Genomic DNA, 23,458 nt, shown 5'->3' on the forward strand with positions numbered 1-23,458 from the left:
AAAGCAATGTTTTTCATGAAAAAAATATATTACTCAGAAGGTATGAACTTTTGTTATAAAACCTACACCAGACTGACCAAGGCAATCGAGTTCAATTGGACCCAATCCCTTGTCCAAGTTATAGGTCTTACAAACTTTGAGAAGAGTCATAACCCAACTGACTCAGTCAGGTTCGCTAGTTCAATTGGTGAATCGACTAACCAGTCCTGGTTAGTCGAGTCACTCATTGCACAGGGGGGCCGTGAAATAGGGGAGGGTTCTCCCTTTCCCTTCCATTTGAATTTGGTAGGTAGGTAGGAGACTTTACCATCCCCACATGGAGAATAGATATTGCATAGGCTCCTTTATTGTAGATGCTAAATGGGAGAGGAGTGGGCAGCATATATCACCCCCCCCCCCCCCCCCCCCCCCCCCCCCCCCTCTTGATTAACTTGATTATGCAATGCAAATAATCGAATACAAAAATTAAGAAACTTTCCTTGTTCAGGATTTGAATTTTCTCTTCTTAGCTATAAATAGGTGTGTAATTGATATAAAAATTTATTATGATTCAATAAAATCTCTCTCTCTCTCTCTCTCTCTCTCTCTCTCTTCATCCATGGATTAGGCTCCTAGGACCGAACCATGTAAATCTTTTTTGTGCCCATTATTTTTCATATATCTATTAATTTTTTGGGCCAACATAAATACGAAAGATCTCAAAGGGAAGGAGAGAAGAGAAGAACTCTAGCTCTTAGGAGAGAGGAGAGAAGAAACCAAGGGAGAGAAAGAATAGGAAAAGAGAGAGATGTGAGGACGAATATGAGTCATGAAGAAGAGGTTTGAATGCTCTACCCCATGCCTTGAAGCTGTATTTATAGTTGTGGGAAGGTGTTTATAATAACTATAATGCCTTTAGGGCTACATGCATCAAAAGGAAAAAAACATAAGAGGACATACAAGAACTTGCATAATTATAATTTTTTGCCATCTCTATGAAAGTTCATATTATTTACTAGTCATGCTACCCCTACACGTGTGGGTGTCTTTTAACACTCCCCCTCAAGTTGATGTTTGTAACATCAGTTTGCAAATAGTCTTGGTCAAGAAACTTGTATGCTTGAAAATAAATTTTGATTATCTTGCTTTGATTCAACTTGTTCTCGTTCACATCTTGCTTGTAGCCATCATCTTGTTCTCATTTTGTTCTCTCCTTACTAGGATATTCTAGTCACATAAATTTGATTACCACAACACGTGAAATTCTTCATTGTTGGTTACCTCTTTCTTGTACTTCTTCTTCTACTCCTCATTAAGTTGGGGATCTCTTTGTTCTTTACCAAGAGACCTACTTGCATAATATAATGGTGAGAGAATAAAATTCACTCCTACTCGTACGACAAAGCTCCAAACACTAGTCAAAATGGTCATAGTTTGAAACACACTTTGCTCAATTTTAATAGTAGCAAAACAACCTAACTTTAGGGCACAACAAAGAGACTACTTACTTTTTAAGAGCTGCTCAAATAGAAATCACCTCCTGGGTGAGAATAAAATAATTGACTTAAGTTGGATGTTGGGCACACTCCTATATTTTTAGGTAGTGAGTCTAGGCATTGCTCTGTAATGATGAAAACACAAGACGATAAACTGAAGAAATACTAGAGAAAAATAATTTTAACTAGAAGGAGGAGACTATGCAACACTCATACTTCCAAATGAATCTAGATTGTGACCTTATTTTTTTAATAACTAGATGAGACTATAACAATAGAATTGAATTAACTTATTAAATTTGAACAAGTATGACTTTTGGGGGGTGACCAAGTTTGACTCAAGAAAGTAATAAAAAAAAGAAATTCCTATATGAATATGATGATTGAGAAAAATAAAAATAAAATCTCCAACAAGAAATTTTTGAATGGAACATAACAATGGAAACTTTCTCAACATAGACTTCTCATACAAGGCAATTATTTTTTAACACAACTAGACCAATTTGGAACGAAAATATTGAAGAGATAAATTCTAGAATAAGAGAGATTTAAGACACTAATATTTTGAATTTAGAATGAGGAAACAAGACTTTATAATTCAATTTTTATTTACTTTGTCAAAATGGAAACTAAACTCATATAAGAAAAAACTTTTCTTGAGGAAACTAATGTAATGTGGGATCAAAGAAAGAAAACTTTGAAGGAAGGAAATATACTCAAGTTGGTAAAATCTTGATTAGATTTTGAAAATAAATAGGAAAGTTAACCAACATTAGTAACTCAAAAAGTGAAGGAAAAAAATTGGCTTGAATTTTAATTTTCACATGCAATGGGATATTACATGGATATCTCTCTTTAGAAATATTATATTGAGAAATCGTTTATTTGGCTAGAAAGTAGACACTGATATCTTTGTTTTGAGACAAAATTCACAATATAAATTCTTAGTCATACTAGTACAAACCCCTTCAGAAAATTGACGCTTTCTACTAATACTTGAAACTTTTCTTTTGATTGACCTTTACTGCTTCCAATGTCAATTTATCTCTCTATAAAAATATGATTGCAAAAAGTATTTTTGAATTGGAAACTAGACTCATAGATATTTCCAACCGTATATAATTTTTTATATATAACTTATGTTTAAGAGTGAAAAAGCCAACAAAAAATAGGAATCGGGAAAGACTACTAAAGGGAAAAACAAGAAACTTCCTTTTTCTATTTTTATTCTTCTTCATCCCTTTGTTTTCCATCTTATTCTCCTTTTCCATCTTAGATCTTTAACCACTCTGATACCATGTTAATTTCTAGGGTCAACAAATAAATACAAAAGATCTCAAGGGGAGATGAGATGAACTCTAGCTCTTGGAAGAGAGGAGAGAAGAAACAAAAGGGAGAGAAAGAAGAGGAAAGGAGACATAGAGCAATAAGGACGAATTTGAGCCAAGAGGAAGAGGCTTGAATGCTCTACCCCATGCCTTGAGGTTGTATTTATAGTTGTGGGAAGGTGTTTATAATGACTATAATATCCTTAAAGCTATATGTTTCAAAAGGAGAGAGACATAAGATGACATACACCAGCTTGCATAATTACAATTTTAATCCATTCTATGGAAGTTCTCCTTATTTACTATTCATGTCACCCCTACACTTGTGGGTGTCTTTTAACATTATCCAATTTTATTTCCATATATATTCTTACATGGGATCAAAGCCAAAGGTTTGATCATAGATTTAGTCTTATTTTTCATCAATTTATCGCACAAAATTTTCAACATATCGATTCTATTTTTATTCAAATTATTTTATCCTTTAGATTATATCAATTCATGTTGAACATTTCACCTCTTATTCATATAAAATCTTGATAAATGGCAAAAAATTTCAAGTTTTTCACGGATAGAAGATTGGTTTTTGGAACCCTTCATTTTTCATGATATCATGCATTTTCCTCAAAATTGAAAAACCACTTGAGATAATGAAAATTAGATCATTGGCCTCTAATTTTGTCAAAAACTATAAAAATGGCAGACAAATGCTGATTTTTAGGCACTATGTCTTAGTTCTTCAACAAGTAAATGAGCATTGCTCCTCAATCAAGCTTAAAAAATTGGCTTCAGCAAAGGAACCACACTCAAACCCAATATGATTGTACCTGGTTTGTGGTGTTCAATTGCTACTCGATCGGATGCAGAAGTCCAAATCCAGCACGTCAATCTACTACGCAATCCAATGTGCAATTACAAATCCACTTTAGTATTAAGGTGGAAATCTGAATTTTGTGCTACATATTGATCCCACATGCAACTTCGATGCACAATCCCTATAATGTATCTGACCCGACCCACCTATGATTTTGCTAGCCAGTTTGCCAAGGGGTCTGAGTGGAGGACAGCTATGAATGAAGAGATTGATGCACTTGAGCAAAATCAGACTTGGGATCTAGTGTTAAAGCCAAAAAATGTGAAACCCATATCGTGCAAGTGGGTCTACAAGATCAAGCGTCGTCCAGATGGATCAATTGATAGGTACAAGGCACGATTGGTAGCTCGTGGTTTCTCTCAATAGTACGGACTAGACTATGATGAAACATTTAGTCCAGTGGCAAAACTTACAATCGTAAGATTGTAGAATTTTTAACGCAAAGTGATTATTCAGTAACACTTGCAGACTTCGGCTTGTTTGTCAATGCCAATGAAAGTAAGCTAGCTATCGTACTAGTGTATGTGGATGATTTGATCCTAACTAGGGATAATGAGGCAGAAATTATTCAGACGAAGAAGAATTTATTAACTCGTTTCTAGATGAAGGAACTTGGTCGGCTCAAGCACTTTCTTGGTCTAGAGGTTGATTGCACACAAGAAGAAATATAGGTTGATTGCACACAAGAAGAAATATTTCTCTGTCAACAAAAATATGCCAAAGATTTGTTGAAGAAGTTCGGAATGCTTGAATGCAAGCTGATTATACGCCAATGGAACCTAATGCCAAAATGTGTGCACATGAAGGAAAAGATTTGGAAGATGCGACGATGTATTGACAATTGGTAGGTAGTCTGATCTACTTAACCTTGACTCGACCTGACATCTCTTATGCAGTTGGTGTGATGAGTCGATACATGCAAGATCCAAAGAAGCCTCATTTGGAAGCAGTTCGTCGAATTCTGAGATATGAGAAGAGTACAATTGACTATGGTCTTTTGTACAAGAAATGTGAAAACTGCAAGTTAGTTGGCTACTGTGATGTTGATTATGCAGGAGATCATGACACCAGAAAGTCAACAATTGGTTATGTGTTTAAGCTTGGGTCTGAAACAATTTATTGGTGTAGCAAGAGACAGCCTACGGTATCATCGTCAACCACTGAAGTTGAGTATCGAGCAGCAGCACTGGCAGCTCAAGAGAGTACATGGTTGATACAGCTGATGAATAATCTACATCAACCAGTAGATTATGCAGTTCCTTTGTATTGTGACAATCAGTCATCAATTCTTTTGGTGGAGATACCGGTCTTTCATGCAAGAACTAAGCATGTTGAAGTGTACTATCATTTTATCAGTGAAAAGGTTCTGCAAGAAGAAATTGAGATGAGACAGATCAAGACGGATGATCAAGTTGCGGACTTGTTCACAAAGAGTTTGAGTACGGGTAGGTTCGAAATGCTTCGCTATCAGCTCGGCATAGTGCAACTATTGAGAGCTGGTGTTGAGGGGGTGTTGAAAATCAACTCCAACCCACTAAGAAGCCTAGCCTATTTGAGCCCAAGGTAAATAAAAGCCCAAACTATGGTAGCTTCTTAATGAAATGTGAAAGGGAAATTTTAATTTCAGAAAGGTGTAGAAGAAGCGTGTCGTGAAAACAGAAACAGAAAGGGGACGAAATTTTTGAAGAGAAACAGAGAGGAGAAAAGAAAGGTAGGGCACCAGGGCACCGAAGAGGAGAACTGCGTCAAGAGGCTCTGCGTGAAGAGAAGTCGTGGCGAGTTTCTGAGACGACTTCGACTGCCGAAGGAAGCGAAGGTGGTTCAAGGGAAGACGGCCACAGAGAACGGTGTGCTGATAGTCACCGTCCCCGAGCCGGAAGTCAAGGAGCGCCTCAGCTAAAGGAGGTTCTTTCCCTTCAAGTTTTGTTTATGTTTAATACTCTGTTTGTGTACTCTGTTTGTGGGTATGTGTTTGTCCACTGTGATGATCTGTTTCAGTATCTGGATTTAATAAATCTGAAGTTTTGAGGTTATGCATTGTTAAATTTCACTCAACAACCTATCCTCTTATTGTTTAGTTTAATTCTTTCTCAATAGCCAACATGAATTGGTCTAGTTTTGGCTTTGTTAATTTTCAAAGACGATGCATGGAAGATAGAAGATAAGAGAAGAGAAGAAACTTGAAAGAGAAAAGAGAGCACAAGGAGATGCAAGTTGATATTGATTTGAGAGAATAATGAAAGAGATATCTTGCTCTCTTACATTATGTCCTTTTATAAAATAATACAACTTGAATCCTACTAAAAATAAAACTTTCTCAAGGTCTCCAATCACACCCAAGAATATCTCACTAAATCTAATAAGAATAAGTTATAATAAGGAAACTAAAACTGAGAGAATAAGAGGAAATCTTCCTCTTTTATTCTAACTTTTTGCTTTGAGCTTGCTTCTCCTGTAAGACTTGTCTTGCATGATATTCAGTTTCGATTCCATGAAGCTTGTGAGATATGTTTTGCAAAAGACTTATCTTAGACTCCTTAATATGGTTTCTTCAATAGTTCAAAAGAAAACTTGTCTGGTCCACCTCATTTTTTTTACCAAAGTTTTACAATTGAATTTAAAAAATTATCAAATATTTTTTTTTTTTACTAAGATGCTCCATACATAAGATGAAGGTTTAAAGAATTGCAAGCTGAATTTCCTCTTACCCCAATTCAATTTGAGGAGGGATGTTATGAGAGAAATAATTTTATAAAATTTTAATTAATTTATTCAATAAATCAGCAAAAATAAAGTGAGATTGATTTCTCTTAATTGCCAAAATTCAAGAGAAATTTTTTGTATTACCTTGATTATGCAAACCAAGTAATTGGTTGCATATTTCAAGGAAATTTGAATCCTTGATAAAGGATTTGAATGTTCTCTTCTTAGTGTTTAAATAAGCATATAATTGATGTAAAAATTCATCCTGATTCAATAAAATTTCCCCATCTTTCTTTTCGTCCTTGGATTACGTTCACGTGATCAAAATATGCAAAAAAAAACAACTGTACCTTTTGTTTTTGCTATACTGAATTTCATTTTCGTATAGATTCTTACACTCTTCCCCTATGTGAACGTCAACGGAGCAATCGCCCAACCTCCTTTATACTCGCCCAATGACCTCCCTGTCATTAGGGGGACGAGCCCTTCTTCTCCCCATCGTCCCCATGGCTTCTCGATCCGATGGAACTTGTGCATGGCAAAGGGTAATGCAAGGGCCATTGGTGGAAGGACGAGAGAGAAGGGGTTCCACCCCACCTTTGCCGTTGTAAGTCAAAAATTGGGCGTGCAACATTCCTCAATTAAACACATATTTCCTCTTTTTTTTTTTTGGTAAAATCTTCATAATGACATTAGCATCGGTTCAGCTGCGAATTAACCATTTTCTATCTTTCTCATATGTGGGTCAGGTTTGGAAAAACCATCTCCAACCCATAAAACCGGAACCCTTAATTGGCTTGCTGCTTTGGAAGTAGTCTAGTCTAAGCTCTCTCGGAGGTGTAGGGTCTTTGGAAATTGGAATTAGGAACGTGAATGTGCAAAGGAACGCGAATGTGCTTTTCCCACAAGTAAAACAAAGAGAGAGCTGAGATTACTAAAAATTTATATATACAGACACCCATGTTCATGTGCCATGGCTAAATAGCCTGTGAAAAACAAAATTACAAGGGAGCATATTAGAAAGACATGGAACACAGTCGAAAGCTTTCCCTTTCAAACATCTTCTCCATGGTAAGTTTTCTGGTTATTGGAAAGCCCTTTCACTAGCAGCAATTCTATGTGATCTTCCGCCGGCGGAGTACGACGTTCAAAGGATTCTTCATGACAATCGTAAATTCCTGCTTCTCCGAGAAGTCTACCTCTTCTCCATCTTTTGCCTTCCATTCGAATTCCTTCACCAAATTGGCAACGAACCACTCCAAATGCAGCATTGCGAGACCAATCCCTGGACAGATCCTCCGACCGGCGCCGAATGGCATCATCTTGATTTCCCGAGTACCAGTTATATCCACTTCTTCGTCCTCCAGAAATCTCTCCGGCTTAAATTCCTTGGGGTCCTTCCAGACTTTCTCATCCATCCCCATCTCGGCCACCATGAAGTTTACTGACGTCCCCTTTGGGATGATATACCCATTAATCTCCGCCTCTTCCTTCACCGCGTGAGTCAGCACAAAATGCCCTGGTGGGTGGCGACGCAAGGTCTCCATCACCACGGCCTTCAGATATTTCATCTTCTGTAATTCCTCCTCTTTAATGAAATCATCGTGACTTTCTTCTTCCCCCCCATGGGATTTCCTCTCTCTGACGATACTTTCGATTTCTTCCACTAATTTTTCTTGTACTTGTGGGTATTTGACTATATTCGCCATTATCCACTGCATAGCCGTTGATGTGGTGTCCGTCCCTGCTACCAGAAATTCCGAACAGAGACTGAGCATCTCTTCCTCAGTGAGCTTTCTTGCTCCCTCGACTGGAAGCTCAAGGGAGAGAAGCGAGTCGACGTACGAAAACATCAAGTTGTTTTTTCCGTCATTTTCTTCTTGCCCTCCGTTCATCTTAGTTTCCTGCCTTCCTCTAATAAGAGGTAGAAGAACTTCTGCCTGTCTTTTTCGAAGCTCCAAAAGAAGGAGCCACCGCTTACGGAACACCAATTTCCCGATCCGAGGGGAAAAAGCTATTATATTGAATCTGGGGAGATTCAAAAGCATATCTCTTTGTGCCTTTTCAATCTCCCTAATCACCGGTTCATCCAACCTCTGCCCAAAGCACATAAACACAAGCAAGCAGAACATGGAAAACTGAAAAGACTCCATGACGCGAACGCTACCTGACGTTTGGGTCTCCAATGTGAACTTGTGGATCAGAAGCTCCAAAACCCAGTTGCGTGCCTCGCCGAAGTACTTGACACGCGAAGGATGGAGGATCTCAGACATAAGGTTGCGGCGGAGGACACGCCAGACCGGTCCGTGGCTAGCGTTGTTGATGTTTTGCTGACTTGCGCCGAGGAATAGTCCGGCTTGAGTCGCAGGCGGACGATCGGCGAAGGTAGCGCCTTTGCCGATGAGGGTCTCATGGGCCAGGACATGGTCAGAGATGAAGATAACCGGACGGGATCCAATTCGGAGGGTGATGATAGGGCCGTAGTGGCTCTTGATCTCCTTGAGGATTGACTCTATGTCACGCAATGACCTCGTTAACCAGTAAAAATTGCCGAGGATGGGTAGTGCAACCGGTCCCGGCGGGAGCTTTTTTTCCTTCTCTTTTCTCGACAGAAAAAAAGCGAGGCCGGCGGCGATGAAGAAAGAAAGAAAAATCAAAGAGTAGACCTCCATGGATAGCAGGAGGACGAGTCTCAGAAGAAGATATTTGAGAACTTTCTTTTCAGTGTGTGGTGGGAGTATTGTCTTCTTGCCTGCACTTTATAGGGTGGCAACGAGTGGTTTCTGGGATTCAAAATATTAATTTTGGTCAGCCGCTTCGGCTAATTGTTAACCGTGAATTTTTCGCTTGGTAGCCAAGTATTCTCCAGTTTCCAGAAGCGCGGAAGTGGTCTCGTTCCTGTGGCAAGGAGCCTGATCAGTTTGCTTCTGGTCTTTGGCAAGGAGCCTGATCGCGACTTCTCCTCTATCGTCTTCCTTTCAAATTTTTTGCACAATAACTAATCAAAAACTAAATGAACCTGAAACAAGTATCAAATATATGTACGACTGTGAAAATACCTTCTAATGAAGCTTTGCACTTGGAAACTAACGAAGCTTTGCCATTTTGAGAAATAAAAATACCTTCTAGTGAAGTTTTGCACTTGGAAGCATGGTTAGGCAATTGGCACCTCAACCCTCCCTTCAAACCTCATTTAGGTAGACATATCAGATGGTTTGGCACCTTAACTGAATGTTTTACTCACCTGCAATCAAAGCAGTGTGACAAATAAGCAAATTACTAAGTATTTAAATTAGATATTAAAATCAAAGAATTAAGATACTTAGCTTTCACTTAAAACCTTTGGCAAAATTACTTTTTCTTGAGCTTTTGAAAGAACTACAAATCACTATGCGAGCACCTGAGAGCTTAGGAATTCATGTAGGTTTCAAAGTTTGGGATGAATTTGGTATATCTAAAACATCTCTCAATGTTTAAAAACTAGTCATTACGAATGGATAATGCTATTTTTGGCATTTAACATAAAGAGGAGAAAAAAGGTCCAAAATTATGAAAAAAATACTATTTTCACTTACAAGATTTGGGGTCGAATCCTTTGCCTAGGTTTGACTTAAGAGGGCCACACCGAGACCAAAATTTCTCTCTCGTGTTTCTAGTTTCTGGTTTCTGGTGATCTTGTGTGACCCAAGCAAAAACAGTATCAGTGCCTTACCTTCTGCTCCACTATTGCTAGAATAACTCATTTGCTCTGTAATTGATCGCTTTCGTAACTTGTTACTCTGTATACAACCTCGAAGATTGATATTGTCGGTCCTCTGGGTATCTTCGTCAATTTTGTCGGACAGGAACTTGCTATCAATTTCCTTTGATCAATGTAGCATTACTCAGTTTAGTGTTGTAACTGGATTTGTCTGCTCGGTTGGAATTTGGTTGGCAAAACGTGGTTGGCTTGATCCAACAGTATTTTCAGCTTGGTATCATCTGTATATTCAACATATAGACCACTCATTCAGCAAATAGACTGGTCATTGACCAGCTATAGCTTCCTTAAGCTTATTTATTTGACCAGCTCATTAGATATCCAGCAAGTGGTATCTACTATAGAATCATATCTTGGAAAATTGTCTTCATTTCATTATCATCTATCATATTTTTGGAAGACTATTGAATGTCAATAAGAGAATCGTTTTAGCAAAGAATTTTTTGTACATAGATGTCTCCAGCAATTTTCGGTACATCTGGTGGCTTACTATCTAGCAGACTTCGATCTTGGTTTCCATCTCAAGCCTAAAATCAACTCAGAAAGATCTGCTCTGCCAGTGAACTACATATCTGCACTCAGCCAAGAATAACTACATATTCGGAAACTCAGACTAGTGAACCAACAAACCATTGAACCAGTGAATCACGAGCCAACTACATATTGGCTGTCAGGTTGCTCGCATTAACTCGGACTCACAAGTCAGCCTAACTATGCCATCTCAACCTGGTCTCTTGACTCGGCTTGACTCCTCGGCTTAATTATTACCTTGGATTATTCTTGACTATTATTTTTGGATTATTATTCTTAGCTTACCCTACTATGGCCAGAAGTCTAGAGGCCAGAAGTCTATTCTGTCGCCGAATTTGCACAGCATCAGAAGATCAAGCATCTGATGACTTATACAAAAAATCAGGCCACCTCCAACAAGATTTCTCCTATTATTGCTACTTTTATAACCGGTATGGTTTCAGTCACTTCTCCATCTTGGATCATTGACTATGGGGCCTCAGAGCACTTGATAGGTAATGGTACCCTCCTCAATTCTATAGCTCTTTTTTTACCTAACAAGTTTGTTTCTGTAGCGGATGGATCCCAAACCAAGGCACATGGGATGGGGTCCACATTTGCTACCCCTATCTTTCATTTAAAAGATGTCCTATTTGTCCATGAATTTCCACTAAACCTTTTATCTATGAGTCATCTCACCAAAAAATTTAAATGTTCCATCACCTTTTGTCCCACGTCGTGTGGGCTTTAGGATCTGAAGACAAATCAGGTTATTGGTGGAGGCCATGGAAGAGGGGGGCTCTACTATCTTGATTCACCAGCACTAACAACCACTACTAGTGCTAAAAAAACAGCCCCTCAGTGGCACTATAGGTTAGGACATCCTTCCATTCAGTCACTCAAACAGATTATTCCTACATTACAGTTCATTTCTAGTCTCAACTGTGAAGATTCTCAAGTGAGTAAACACCAGCAGAATACTTATTTTCCTCATTGTGACACAAAGAGTGTTGCCCCATTTTCTTTAGTTCACACTACTATATGGGACCCTATTAACATCTCTAATGTTTCCCAGTCTAAGTATTTTTTTACCTCTTTGGATGACTACTCCGGAATTACATGGTTGTTCCTATTAAAAGAGAGATCAGAAGTCTTACCTCTTTTTTTAAGTCTTTTTGTGCTACGGTGTCTACCCAGTTCAACACTACCTTAAAGACTATTCGCTCTGATAATGTCAATGAATATTTGTCTTTAGACTTTAAAACTTTTTCCAAGGACAAAGGCATCACAAAACCTCATGTGTCTACACTACACAACAAAATGGTGTGGCTGAAAGAAAAAATAGACACCTTCTTGAGGTTGCTCATGCTCTACTCCATCATACGCATGTGCCTCATTTCTACTGTCCCCATACTGTTCTCACCGCCTATTATCATATAAACCAGTTACCTTCTTCAGTACTTGGTCAACAGACATCATATTCTTGTCTTTTTCCTCGTGATGAGTTGTTTTCTCTTTCTTTGAGAGTTTTTGGTGTACCTATTTTGTTCATAATATTTCCACACAAACTACTAAATTGGGGCACTTTAAATGTATTTGTTTGGTGTACACTCATACTCAGAAAGGATATGTCTGTTACAATCCGTCTCTTTAGAAATTATTTGTTTCTAGTGATGTCATATTTTTTTAGGATCAACCCTATTATCCATCCACTGGTGTTCCACTTGGTTTTTCTGCAGTCAATAAGTTTCCTAAATCTATTGTGACAATTGATGACCTCACACCTCATGGCCATATTGATGTACCTGCCCCACCCCCTAAATCATTGGCCTACACTACACCTGTGAAGCCTCCAAATTTATCTGAGGTAAGCTTTCTTTCCCCGCCCCCTATTTTTTGTCCTTTATTTGATACCCGACCTATTACTCTTCAGAAAAAACCTAGGGCTTACACCCTAGGGGAAAAAGGAAAAGGACAAAAGAGAAGAAAAATAAAAAAATAAAATAAGGAGAAGAAAAAATAGGAAAAAAGAAAAGGAAAAAGAGAAACGGGAAAAAGGAGACGAATGAGAAGGGAAAAAGGAGGAGAATAAGGGGAAATTGAGAAGGAGGAAGAAAATGAAAAAAGAAAAATTGGAGGAGAAGGAAGAAAATGAAAAAAAAATAAAAAGGAAAAGAAGAAAAAAATTTCTTGGGAATTTAAAATCCAATGGCACCTTCTACTAACAAATTTAAAATGTGCTGGCAAAGATGACCTGCCAGGGAATTAAACATTCTCAGAAGTCTACTTTCTCCTAGCAAATTTAAAATTCGCTCGAAAAAGTCTTTTTTCTCTATTTTATTTTTTCCTTTTCTTCTTTCTCCTTTACCCCTCTTATCCTTCTTCTCTTTCGTTCTTTTTTCCTTCTTCTTCTTCTTTCCCTTTTCCTCTTTTCCTTTTTTCCCTTTTTTCTCTTTTTTCATTCTTCCCCTTTTTTTCCTTCTCTTTCTATTTTTCTTTTTTTTTCGTTTTCTTCCCCATCCTTTTTTCCTTTTCTTTTTCATCTTCTTCCTTCTTCTTCTTTTTCCCTTCTTCTCCTTCTTCTTTTTTTCTTTCATCTCCTTCTTTCCTTTTTCGTCCTTTCTTTTTTCCTTTTCTTCTTCTTCTTTTCTTTTTCCTTCCTGTTTTTCTTTATCCTACTTTTTTTTTTTGCCTTGCATAAATTTGGTTTCTTTGTATTTTCTTCCAATTTTCCTATTATCTTTCTTATCTTCTTTTTTTTCCTCTTTTTTTTTTAAAAGAAGACTTATCCCAAAAATTCGTTGGGAGACGTCTACTTTCTCCCAACGAAGTAAAAATTCATGGGCAGGAGCGAATTTCTACCGGTGAAGTAAAAATCCATTGAAGGAAATTACTTCCTACCAACAAACTTAAAATTTTTCGGAAAAAAAGTTAACTTCTCCTAATGAATGTAGAAGTTTCCTAAGAGAGGACTTTCGTCAGCGAATTTAAATTCATTCATGGGTGTTTTGATTGGTAGAAGGGATTTTCATTTAGTGACTTATCATATGTTAAATTTGAAACAAGCTCAATTTATCAATCAAGTCAGTGAATAAACCCAAATCTATGAGGTTCAACATAGATTCAAAGTCATTTATAAATAGACAAGGTAATTTCATCCAAATCTACTTACCGCATCCACTTTGACGAACCTCAAGCGATCGTTCTTCCGAGCTCGTGGCTCAACTCTCTGGCCACAACTATATTTAAATACGTGAATAGTCAGGGTTGAAGGTGGAGAACACAAAAATTGCAATTTTACTTCATTCGATTCGAACCAGTGTAAACAGCTTCCAACTTAAGACAAGTACAAACTATTCTGCAACATTGCAATTTACAGAGACGAATAACATGTCACTAATGATACTTATCTAGGCATAAGCATTAGGGTTTGCTAGGAGATATCCTTCAACGGCCTTGAACATGCCCACCATTCCACCCATCATCTCCTTCTCCTCTTCCAATGGGAGGGTTTTGCCGAGGGTGTCAAACTCCCCGAGCAACTTGCATGAAGTTGTGCCATCAGGATTTCCCTCGAACTTGAGCTCAAACCATGTGGATTTCACTTTCTTTCCGATCAGACCCCCCTCTATAATGGAGTAGAGGAATACGAAGTTTTCATCGTCTATCGTGTCCACTCGGTGCTTCCAGTACCTCAACTCCTTCACAGCTGCATAATGTTGTTTATAACATGTTTAGCAGGATAGCAGAAGAAAGGAATTGATTAAGACAGAAGAATGGGTTTAGATTACTAGTACCTGGGTTGAAATCTGTGTGAACAATGATGCCGACGCCACCATCTCCTTCAAGAATTGCAATTTTGGATATTACTTCTGGTAGGATCTTGGGTATTAGACTCGATGAATCCTTCACAAGAGCTTTCCACAGCCTTGGAACTGGAACGGCAGAAACAATCTCGTTGCTAACAGTACCCAAGACCATTTTCGCTCGATAATCTAAAGCTCCATGCAGGAGGTGATGTTTTGGTTGAAATAGGGTAATGAGACTTATATATAAGTCTCCAAGAGGGTCTCATGCCTCGGAATTCTCCCTCCAAACACAATAAGATATTTGAATGAAACAAAAATGAGCACAATTAGATGCTTCTACTTGTTCTGAATGAACTATTATCATCCCCAACAGGAACAGAGAATCCTACCTCTAGTCTTTGGGCAAGATTTCATCTTGCGCTTTGGTAACCAAACAAGGCAACTTCTGACTCTTTCATGGTTATCATGAGAGCCTTGAGTGCGTCAACTCTTCTAGTCCTTTTTTCTTCTTTTCTTCCTTATTTTTTTCCTTTTTATTTTTCCTATTTTTATTTTTCTCATTTATTTTCTTATTTTTCCCTTTTTCTTATTATTTCTTCTTTTTCCTCTTCTTCCTTCCTTTTTTATTTTTCATTATATTTTTTCCTTTTTTATTTCTTTTTTTCCCTATTTTCCATTTTCTTCTTTTTCTTTTTCCTTTTCTTTTTTTATTACATTTTTCATATTTCATTTTTATTTTTCCATATGTTTCTTATTTTTCTTATTTCTTTTTCTCTTCTTTCTTTTTTCCTTCCCTTTTTCTTTTCTTCTTTTTCCTTTTTAATTTTCCTTTTTCCATCTTTGACACCCTCTTTTTACCTTTTCTTTCTCTTTTTTCTTTTGCCATATTTTTGTTCACTTCCCCTACCTTGGGCTAGATGCCCACAACCCCTCTCCTCCCTCATTTCTATCTTCTTCCTCCTTCAGTTGCCTTGCTGCTTTCCAGGGGGCTGTCAGAGTGGTTCTGTCCACTCTTGTAGGTGGTAGCTTTTCGCACCTAACAGATCGGTTTATTGGGTTGTATTGGCTAGCCGCTGTCATGGTATCAGAGGCGGGCACGCCACGTCCCGCGTTCAAATCCTGTGAGAGGCGGTCAAGAATGGGCAGGGTGGGTGTCAGAGTGGTTCCGTCCACTCTTGTAGGTGGTAGTTTTCCGCACCTAACTGATCGGTCTGTTAGGTTGTATTGGCTAGCCGTTATCATGGTATCAGAGCTAGGCACGCCACGTCCCGCGTTCGAATCCCGCGAAAGGAGATCAAGAATGGGCGGGGTGGGTGTCAGAGTGGTTCTGTCCACTCTTGTAGGCGATAGCTTTTCTCACCTAATAGATCGGTCTTTTGGGTGTATTGGTTAGCCGTTGTCATGGTGTCAGAGCTGGGCACGCCACGTCCCACGTTCGAATCCCGTGAGAGGCGGTCAAGAATGGCGGGGTGGGTGTCAAAGTGGTTTTGTCCACTCTTGTAGGCGGTAGCTTTCTGCACCTAATAGATCGGTCTTTTGGGTGTATTGGTTAGCCGTTGTCATGGTATCAGAGCTGGGCACACTACATCCCGCGTTCAAATCCCGTGAGAGGTGGTCAAGAATGGCCGGGGTGGGTGTCAGAGTAGTTTTATCTACTCTTGTAGGTGGTAGCTTTCCGCACCTAACAGATCGGTCTGCTGGGTTGTATTGGCTAGTCGCTATCAGGGGCTTCCATCAACGCGATATGTCGCAAAGCCAAGGATGTGTTGGACGAAGGGAGTCCAAACCCATTGTTCATCGTGCGCTCGATGCCGATGCACACAACACCACTCTGATGCACCGCTCGGTGCATCGCAGTGAGCCCAAATCGAGTGTAGACTGTTTTGCCCATCTTAGCATCAAACCGAGCAGTGACGAGGACCCTTGTACTCGGCTCTCCGCCACAAGACCACCTTTGTGGAATCAGCAATCGGCAAAAAATGGAAGATGGTCAAGAATTGCATGAATGGGATCCCATCGACGAGGCGGAACTCGAAGCCATGTTGTAACTGCGCAATAGCTTCTCGGCCGACGCCACAATTGTTTTCCATAGTGCCTTCGACAGACTGGTGTGCACAGCGGCTCTATCAGTCACTGCACTCTACTGGTGCGCAAATCTGGCGCACACAACACCTCTCGCAACATCTCTGGCTCGAGCTCGTCTTGGAAAAGAGGCCTCTCAACCTTGCATAGTGACCTCGCCTCTCAACGTTACAATTAACGAATTTCCAGAAAACTTCAATGGAATCGAAAACCATACCAAAGAATTTTGCTTTGATACCAAATGAAAGCCAGAATTTCTAAAGCAAGTATGAAATTCATAAAAATAAAAACAGAAGCCCATGATGCATACCTCCAACCATGGCAGTTAGATTCTTGGAATTTCCAGAAAAAATGTCTAGTCTATCCAAAATCCCGTTGATGGAAAACACTAAGCTTCTTTGCTAAGTCAAATCCTTTTTAACATCAATTTCTCAAAACTCTCTTTCCCATCAAAAGAGGATGAAACTGTAATTACCCATTATCCTTACTTCTAAGGGAAACTACCTAATAATGGGTCAAACCTAAAAAGATGAATGTGACTAACAAAACTCTCAAGTTTGTGTTGGTCTTCTTTGATAATATATTGGTCAATAATATTTTTACGAACATTATGGTCACTTGCATGATGTTTTTTGAACTCTCCATGCTCATCATCTCCATGTAAAGTTATCCAAATGTCTTTGCTGCTCTTAAGGTAAATTATTTGGGGCATGCCATGTCCTAGGAAGGGTTCTCAGCCAAGTTTGATAAAATTATATCTAGCCAGGCAAGATGAAATCTTTGATATTGTTATTCCTTGACCAAAAGCCTTGTCCTCTTGTAAGCAACTTGTTATTTCTTCTAGTTTCTGGACTGTGTATCTCTCTACAGTTCGACATTTTGCTATGAGAAGGAAGTATTACAAGCTATTTTAAACATAGATGAAACCTTCCATCTTGCTATAGTTGAGTTAACAAATTCCATATTTTATATTTGCTGAAGCTCATAATGTTTTTAAAATCGGTCTCTTCATCTTTATTGACATGATTAACTATGATAGTAGAACATTGATAATAGAGATTCCAGTTTATGGAAACCGCTAAGGACATCACTAAGTGGAAATTTAGGTTATTTTGAGTGGGTGCTCGAGCAAGGGGTTTTTTTCCGAAGGACTCCCTAAGGTCAAATCAGGGCTAAAAGGAACCTAAAGTAGGGGGAAGGATACGAGACTGGATCAATGTTCTTCACCTACATACAGACTCCTTTTAGGTCGAATCAAGTACTCCTTTTTTATCAATGTCTTGCAGCCTCTCCTTCCCCTCACCTTTCTTCCTAGTACTCAACCAAAAAGCACCGCTTGAAGACCTATGAATCTCTGCAAGAAACTCTACTGGAAATGATTGCAACAACAAATTTAAGGCTGGAATATCATTTTCTCCAAGAAAAAGACAACTCGTTTTGATCTTACCAAAATCAAGGCAGCACATTTCAACTGCGCTACACAAGTACCTCCCTTCACATCCAAAGAACTCCGTCCACCCGAGCTTTGCTCAACTTTCCTCAAAATGGTATGAGAGATGGCTGGCTCCAAAAGGATTTTGATATCGCATTACAAGGAAAAATTGAGACGGTGAAGTGTATTTATTTAGTGTGAATGTGAGGTGACCATAGCATTCAAAGAAATACAAAACAAATCTTCAAATTTTTTGAGAGGTAAAACACAGCACAAATAGAAAAAGCTCCTAGGAGCACTATCTCATAGATGATATATGGCTGACTGATCATTCTTAATAAAGGTGTCGTAAGTTTGAAATACGAAGGCAGTTTTCCAAAGCTTAAAAGTAAATCGATCAGGGGGTTGAACTACAATCAGGAAATACCAACAAACCTGAATCTTGAGGTAGGCATTGCATTTGCCATCAGAGAGTACTAAAGGAGTCTACATCACAAGCTTCAGCATGACGAGGAAGCCCTGAACCTTACATAAGCATCTCAATTGCACCAGGTAAGATAAAAAAAATTCTTGGAAGAAACCCTAGATGTTCTCCATCAGACTGGACATAAATGCTATCACTTAATGCTAACCAAATGGGCTAGGAACCCAACATAGACCCCATACATCAGAGTGGACTAATTCAAACAACTTGGTGCTTTGACTAGAACTAACTAGGAAACTGGAGCGACAATGTTTTCCCAGCTGACAAGATTCGCAATCAAATGAAATATTGGCTGGCAGAGAAGGAAAAGACTTACGCAACTTAGCTGGTGAGGGATGTCCTAATCGCAGATGCCAAAAGTAAGAAGAATTTGTAGTAGTGAGAGCTATAGCTCGAGAAGCGGATACATCATCCAACATGTAGAGCCCTCTCTTCTCATGTCCTGAACCAATCGTCCTCTTCGTCTGCAAGTCCTGGAAAACACAAGAAATGGGATAAAGGTTTACTAAACAATTTAAGGATTTAGTTATTTGACTCACAAATAAGAGATTAACTGGAAACTTTGTTACAAATAAAACAGAATCTAAGGATATTTGTGAAGTAGTGTGAACTATACCCTCCCCCTGAATGGGAGAGGTGGATCCATCAACTAAAGTAACTCGACGATATGAATGAGATGGACTAATGGACTGAAATAGAAAGAACATACCTGACATGTGTGTAGAGGCTCCTGAATTAATGGTCCAAGAGGGGGAATGAAACACATTTAGTGCATTCATTAATGTACTAGCCATCGTGGCACTCGCTGAGGAAGAAGGAGGAGTTTCAGTAATCTGAGAAGCAGTAGATGAAGCAGTCAGTTGACCCAGTCGCTGTAATAACTATTGAATTTCCTCATACGATCCAGTATGTGAGGAGGCATCCTTATCTGTGACTATAGAATTGGCCCATGTAGGTTTACCAAATTTGTCCCAGCATTTCTCAGAAATATGATTAGTGCTACCACAATAAACACATTTTCGATCCCCCCGATCATTTCGGCCACGACCACGGGTTGTGTAAGAGCGACCTCTACCACTATTATTACTACCATGAAACTGACCGTTGGGCTTACTAGTAGAAGATTGAAGGTTAAGAGCAATTGCTTTTGAGAGGGTTCTACCTGACTCATTCTTATTTACAACTGCACCTTCAACTCGAAAAACTCTGTTAAAAGCTTGCTCAAGAGTGGTCACATCCTCGTTAACCAACAATTGGGCTCTAATAGTATCATACTCATACCCCAAACCATCCAAAAACCGGGCAACTTGAATCTGATTTTTTTTCTTACAGATGTCTTCAACATTCGTAGTAAAAGGATGGAATGTACTAATCTCCTGTAGAACTCCCCTCATCTCAGTGAAATAATTTGTCACTGATCTACCTCCATGCTTCATATTAAAGAACTTCACATATAATTCATAGATCCTTGATAAATTACTTTCTTGAGACAAAATGGAAATCAATGTAGTTCACATTGCCTTAGTAGTATTGCAACTCAAAATCTGATCACTAAATCTGGATTCCATACTATTGACCAACCAGGTCATTACTAAATTATCTTCTGCCACCCAATCTTCAGTAACAGGTACTGGGGGATCATTATTTATATATTTTGCCATTCTTCTGGTCCTCAAATACATCAAAACTGATTTAAACCAGTTTACATAATTTGATCCATTCAACCGGATCATAGTTATCTAAATAGACTGAGAGAATTTCACATCTGAGCTCTCAGCAGTCCTTTGGACAGCAACCCGTGTGCTGGAATCAGCCATTAAATATCACCAAACACCACAATTCAGTACATTAGAGCATCAATTAACCAAAGAGACACACTTTTCCCAAATTTCAATATTTGCGTAATCAAGTGGGCCCCACACCGAATTCAATTAGGGCAATGCAACACCCAATTCATTCAATTTAGAACCAATTGTGATCAATTCCAACAATTGAGACCATAAATCAATGAAAGAATGAGTTAATTGCAAGAAATCAAGATGGTGTAGGCTATATGGATGATAACGCAAGCATTAGGTTGACGACGCATGCAGATTTGAGAAATTTTCTCAAATTGGGATCATTAAACACTTCTAAATCCCAACATTCAATCAAATAGAAGCAATAATCATTAGCCAATAGGCTAAGATAAGCAGAAAAAGGGAAAAAATATAAATTTTACCCTACCAGTCAAGAAATGTGGGGAAAACCTTCAAGGAGATTGTTAAAAATGGAGAGAACATCCACAAAATCCAAAGAAACTTGTCCAAGACTTGCGTTGCTGCTCTAATACAATGAAAAATAGATAATTTGGGGAGAAAATAGAAGAGAAAATGGATTTCTGGAAGAGAGGCAGCTTTGCTGCCTTGGAATTCGAGCCAAAAAGGCCCTTCCTGCTTTTTTATAATCAGGGTTTAAGTGAAATTTTACAATAGGACAAAAACGCCCCTCAATACTCAAAATTACATATCTCCTAAAATACACGTCTAAATTGAATAAAAAATTAACTAGAGATAAAAATAAGACATTCTCTATCTAATAGTCATACTATAAGAGAAAAATGTAATGTTGAAAATCTAAAAAATGACCAAAATACCTCTGGACTTGCATTTTAACAAAAATAATGCAAGTAACCAAGTTTGAAATCCCCTAAAAGTGAGGTCCATTCACAAAAATACATGAATTAAACTTTACATCCATATGCCTATTAATTTAACTCCATATTTGTTATCAGCTACTAATACAACAATGTGAGAATTATGTTTCTTGTATAAGATGCCAAATATCCTCATGAATCTAATTATATTACCAGTTGGAACCATGATTTCTTTTCCAAATGTTGATTAATAATGCAGACTACACAGATACCCCGGCGAGATTTGAACCCAAGCTCTCACACTAGGAAACCCCCATATGCAGCCATTGAGCCGAAGGCCCAACCACATTACTAATTAGTTCCAAACAATGGAAATCAACTATATTTAATTGAACGAAATCAGGCATTATGCCTGCAATTTTGTACCCACCTACTTATCCTGGTTGAAATTCCCTAAAATGTCTTGAAGGAAGCCCTCATAAGATTGTCTTATCCTGAACAAGAGTAGGTTATGGTCACTGTGAAAGCCCAAATACACAAGTGTTTGAGAAAAAATTGCTGAATGGGGATAATTATGTAATTGACATATGAGGTCATTATGTACATGTACTTAATACTTAAGTCAGGGGTACTTGAGTAAATTTGGTTAGATAATGTTTAATGTAAAGCATGAGACGTCAAGTAGGCTACGCTCAATAGCCTCTTTTTCACTCATACTCTCTTTTATTCTTCTTTCCTTCATCTTCTCTTCTCTCTTTCTTCCTCCTCTCACACTTACAGATTACTCTTACTTCTACAACTTATTCCAGCTCTACAAACTCTGTTTCTCCTTCTTATGAGGCCCTAAGATTCCAACAAAAAAAGGCCTTAGCTTCAATGTTTAGCTGAAGTACTAAAATACATTCAGATTCTGTGGATCATAGAAGTATTTTAAGCATTTTTGCTCTTTAGATTTCATTCATCTGATTTACAATTAAAGCAGCAAGAGATGCGCAGGAAAAGCACAACTAAACAGTTTCCCATTCAACATACATAATGTCTGCTCTCCTACTACACCTTATGATCTTAGATTGTTAGAGTGTGCTTAGTTTCATAGCATTTCAAGAAAGGCCAACGACAAGACTGCCATTAGCTCCAGCACTTATTTTCCTTATTAAGCTGATGCACACAATACCAATCCAGACATACATGGGATCACAAACCTCAAGAAGATTTGGATTTGTACACGACAGCTAAGTGCAAAGAGTGAGTGAAATGCATTAAAAAATTCTTTTGGAAAATATAAGAACTATAAAATTGGGATTCACATAGTCAAACTGTTCAACAGCCCTGCTAAACTATTGCTTATGTCCAGGAGATGAAAGAAATGTAAAATGATTAGTTAACATATAAAATTTTGAAATCTCATAAATATCTATATATAGATAGGATATTCAGGCCCAACCATGGCTGTAGTTATACAAAAAATCAAAACCACAACGAAGCATTATCAAGAGAACAGCAAATACACATTATGCACTCCATGCTTGTAATTGAAATAGACTCATTACCTCATGAAGAGTACCCTCCAACAGCCACTACTGCATCAGCTCCCTCTCGTATAGCCTAGAGTATCTCCCCGGTACAAAAACTTCAAGCATCAATATTTACTTCCCTGGCAATGATCCTAGAAAGCTGAACAGAGTAATCTAGGCTCATGGATCGTACTTCTAACTAAAATGTGTACCTCCCTTGTTATGTCAATAGCATGAGAGGGACCTGAAGTCAATGATTCGCATATCTGGTGATAATACAGAAACTAGTTTAGTAGCATAAGACTGTAACATAACTTATCCACGAAGAAGCAACAAACGAAACACCAGCAGACAACGGATATATATAACTAACAATATAGAGAAAATTAAACAAGACGCACATTGCAATCACTGCCAAGGCGTGACCTAAGAAAGGGCAGAAGCTTCTTCCATTCCCTGCCAGTCCGGCCATTGGCTCCTACAATCAGATGAGAAAAAAGTTTAAACAAACTTAAAATCAAAATCAAACAACCTCTACGATAAATGTACAAGAAAATTACTCAGAAAAATGAAGTACCCTTTGGATTGATGACAAATACGATATCACCTCGCCGGCGGGAAGCTCCGTCCATGAAACGATGGACTGAAAGATCAACAGGCGCGGATTTCTCAGCTCTCACAAACGAGGGATTCGTTATTGTTACCCCTGTTCTGTAAACCATATCCTCCTCTATTCGAAGCAAAGAGGGATATTAATGATGTTCTGAATTCTAAAGATTGGTTTGCTTGAGTTGGATTTCCCATTTAACCCATTACATCGCCACCCCTATTAACAAACATGAAAAATCTAAA

At 38.4% G+C, this 23,458-nt stretch overlaps 2 protein-coding genes across 2 annotated transcripts; both read right to left on the minus strand.

Annotated features, from left to right (window-relative positions):
• Window positions 1–7,289: 7,289 nt before the first annotated feature.
• LOC137935010 (cytochrome P450 89A2-like) lies at window positions 7,290–23,042 on the minus strand. The gene is made up of 4 exons (XM_068779633.1): window positions 23,008–23,042; window positions 22,643–22,872; window positions 9,503–9,624; window positions 7,290–9,399 (listed from the first exon to the last, which is right to left on the minus strand). The coding sequence occupies exon 4, from the start codon at window positions 9,050–9,052 to the stop codon at window positions 7,496–7,498; it is 1,557 nt and encodes a 518-aa protein (XP_068635734.1). The 5' UTR covers window positions 9,053–9,399; window positions 9,503–9,624; window positions 22,643–22,872; window positions 23,008–23,042; the 3' UTR covers window positions 7,290–7,495.
• LOC137935534 (major strawberry allergen Fra a 1.08-like) lies at window positions 13,894–14,633 on the minus strand. The gene is made up of 2 exons (XM_068780186.1): window positions 14,448–14,633; window positions 13,894–14,359 (listed from the first exon to the last, which is right to left on the minus strand). The coding sequence occupies exons 1-2, from the start codon at window positions 14,629–14,631 to the stop codon at window positions 14,061–14,063; spliced, it is 483 nt and encodes a 160-aa protein (XP_068636287.1). The 5' UTR covers window positions 14,632–14,633; the 3' UTR covers window positions 13,894–14,060.
• Window positions 23,043–23,458: the final 416 nt, after the last annotated feature.

This window comes from Aristolochia californica, unplaced genomic scaffold, assembly GCF_029961685.1.
Source record: "Aristolochia californica isolate CCGP_79_NKW_82.1479 unplaced genomic scaffold, dmAriCali1.0.hap1 SCAF_6, whole genome shotgun sequence".
Classification (NCBI taxonomy): Eukaryota; Viridiplantae; Streptophyta; class Magnoliopsida; order Piperales; family Aristolochiaceae; genus Aristolochia; species Aristolochia californica.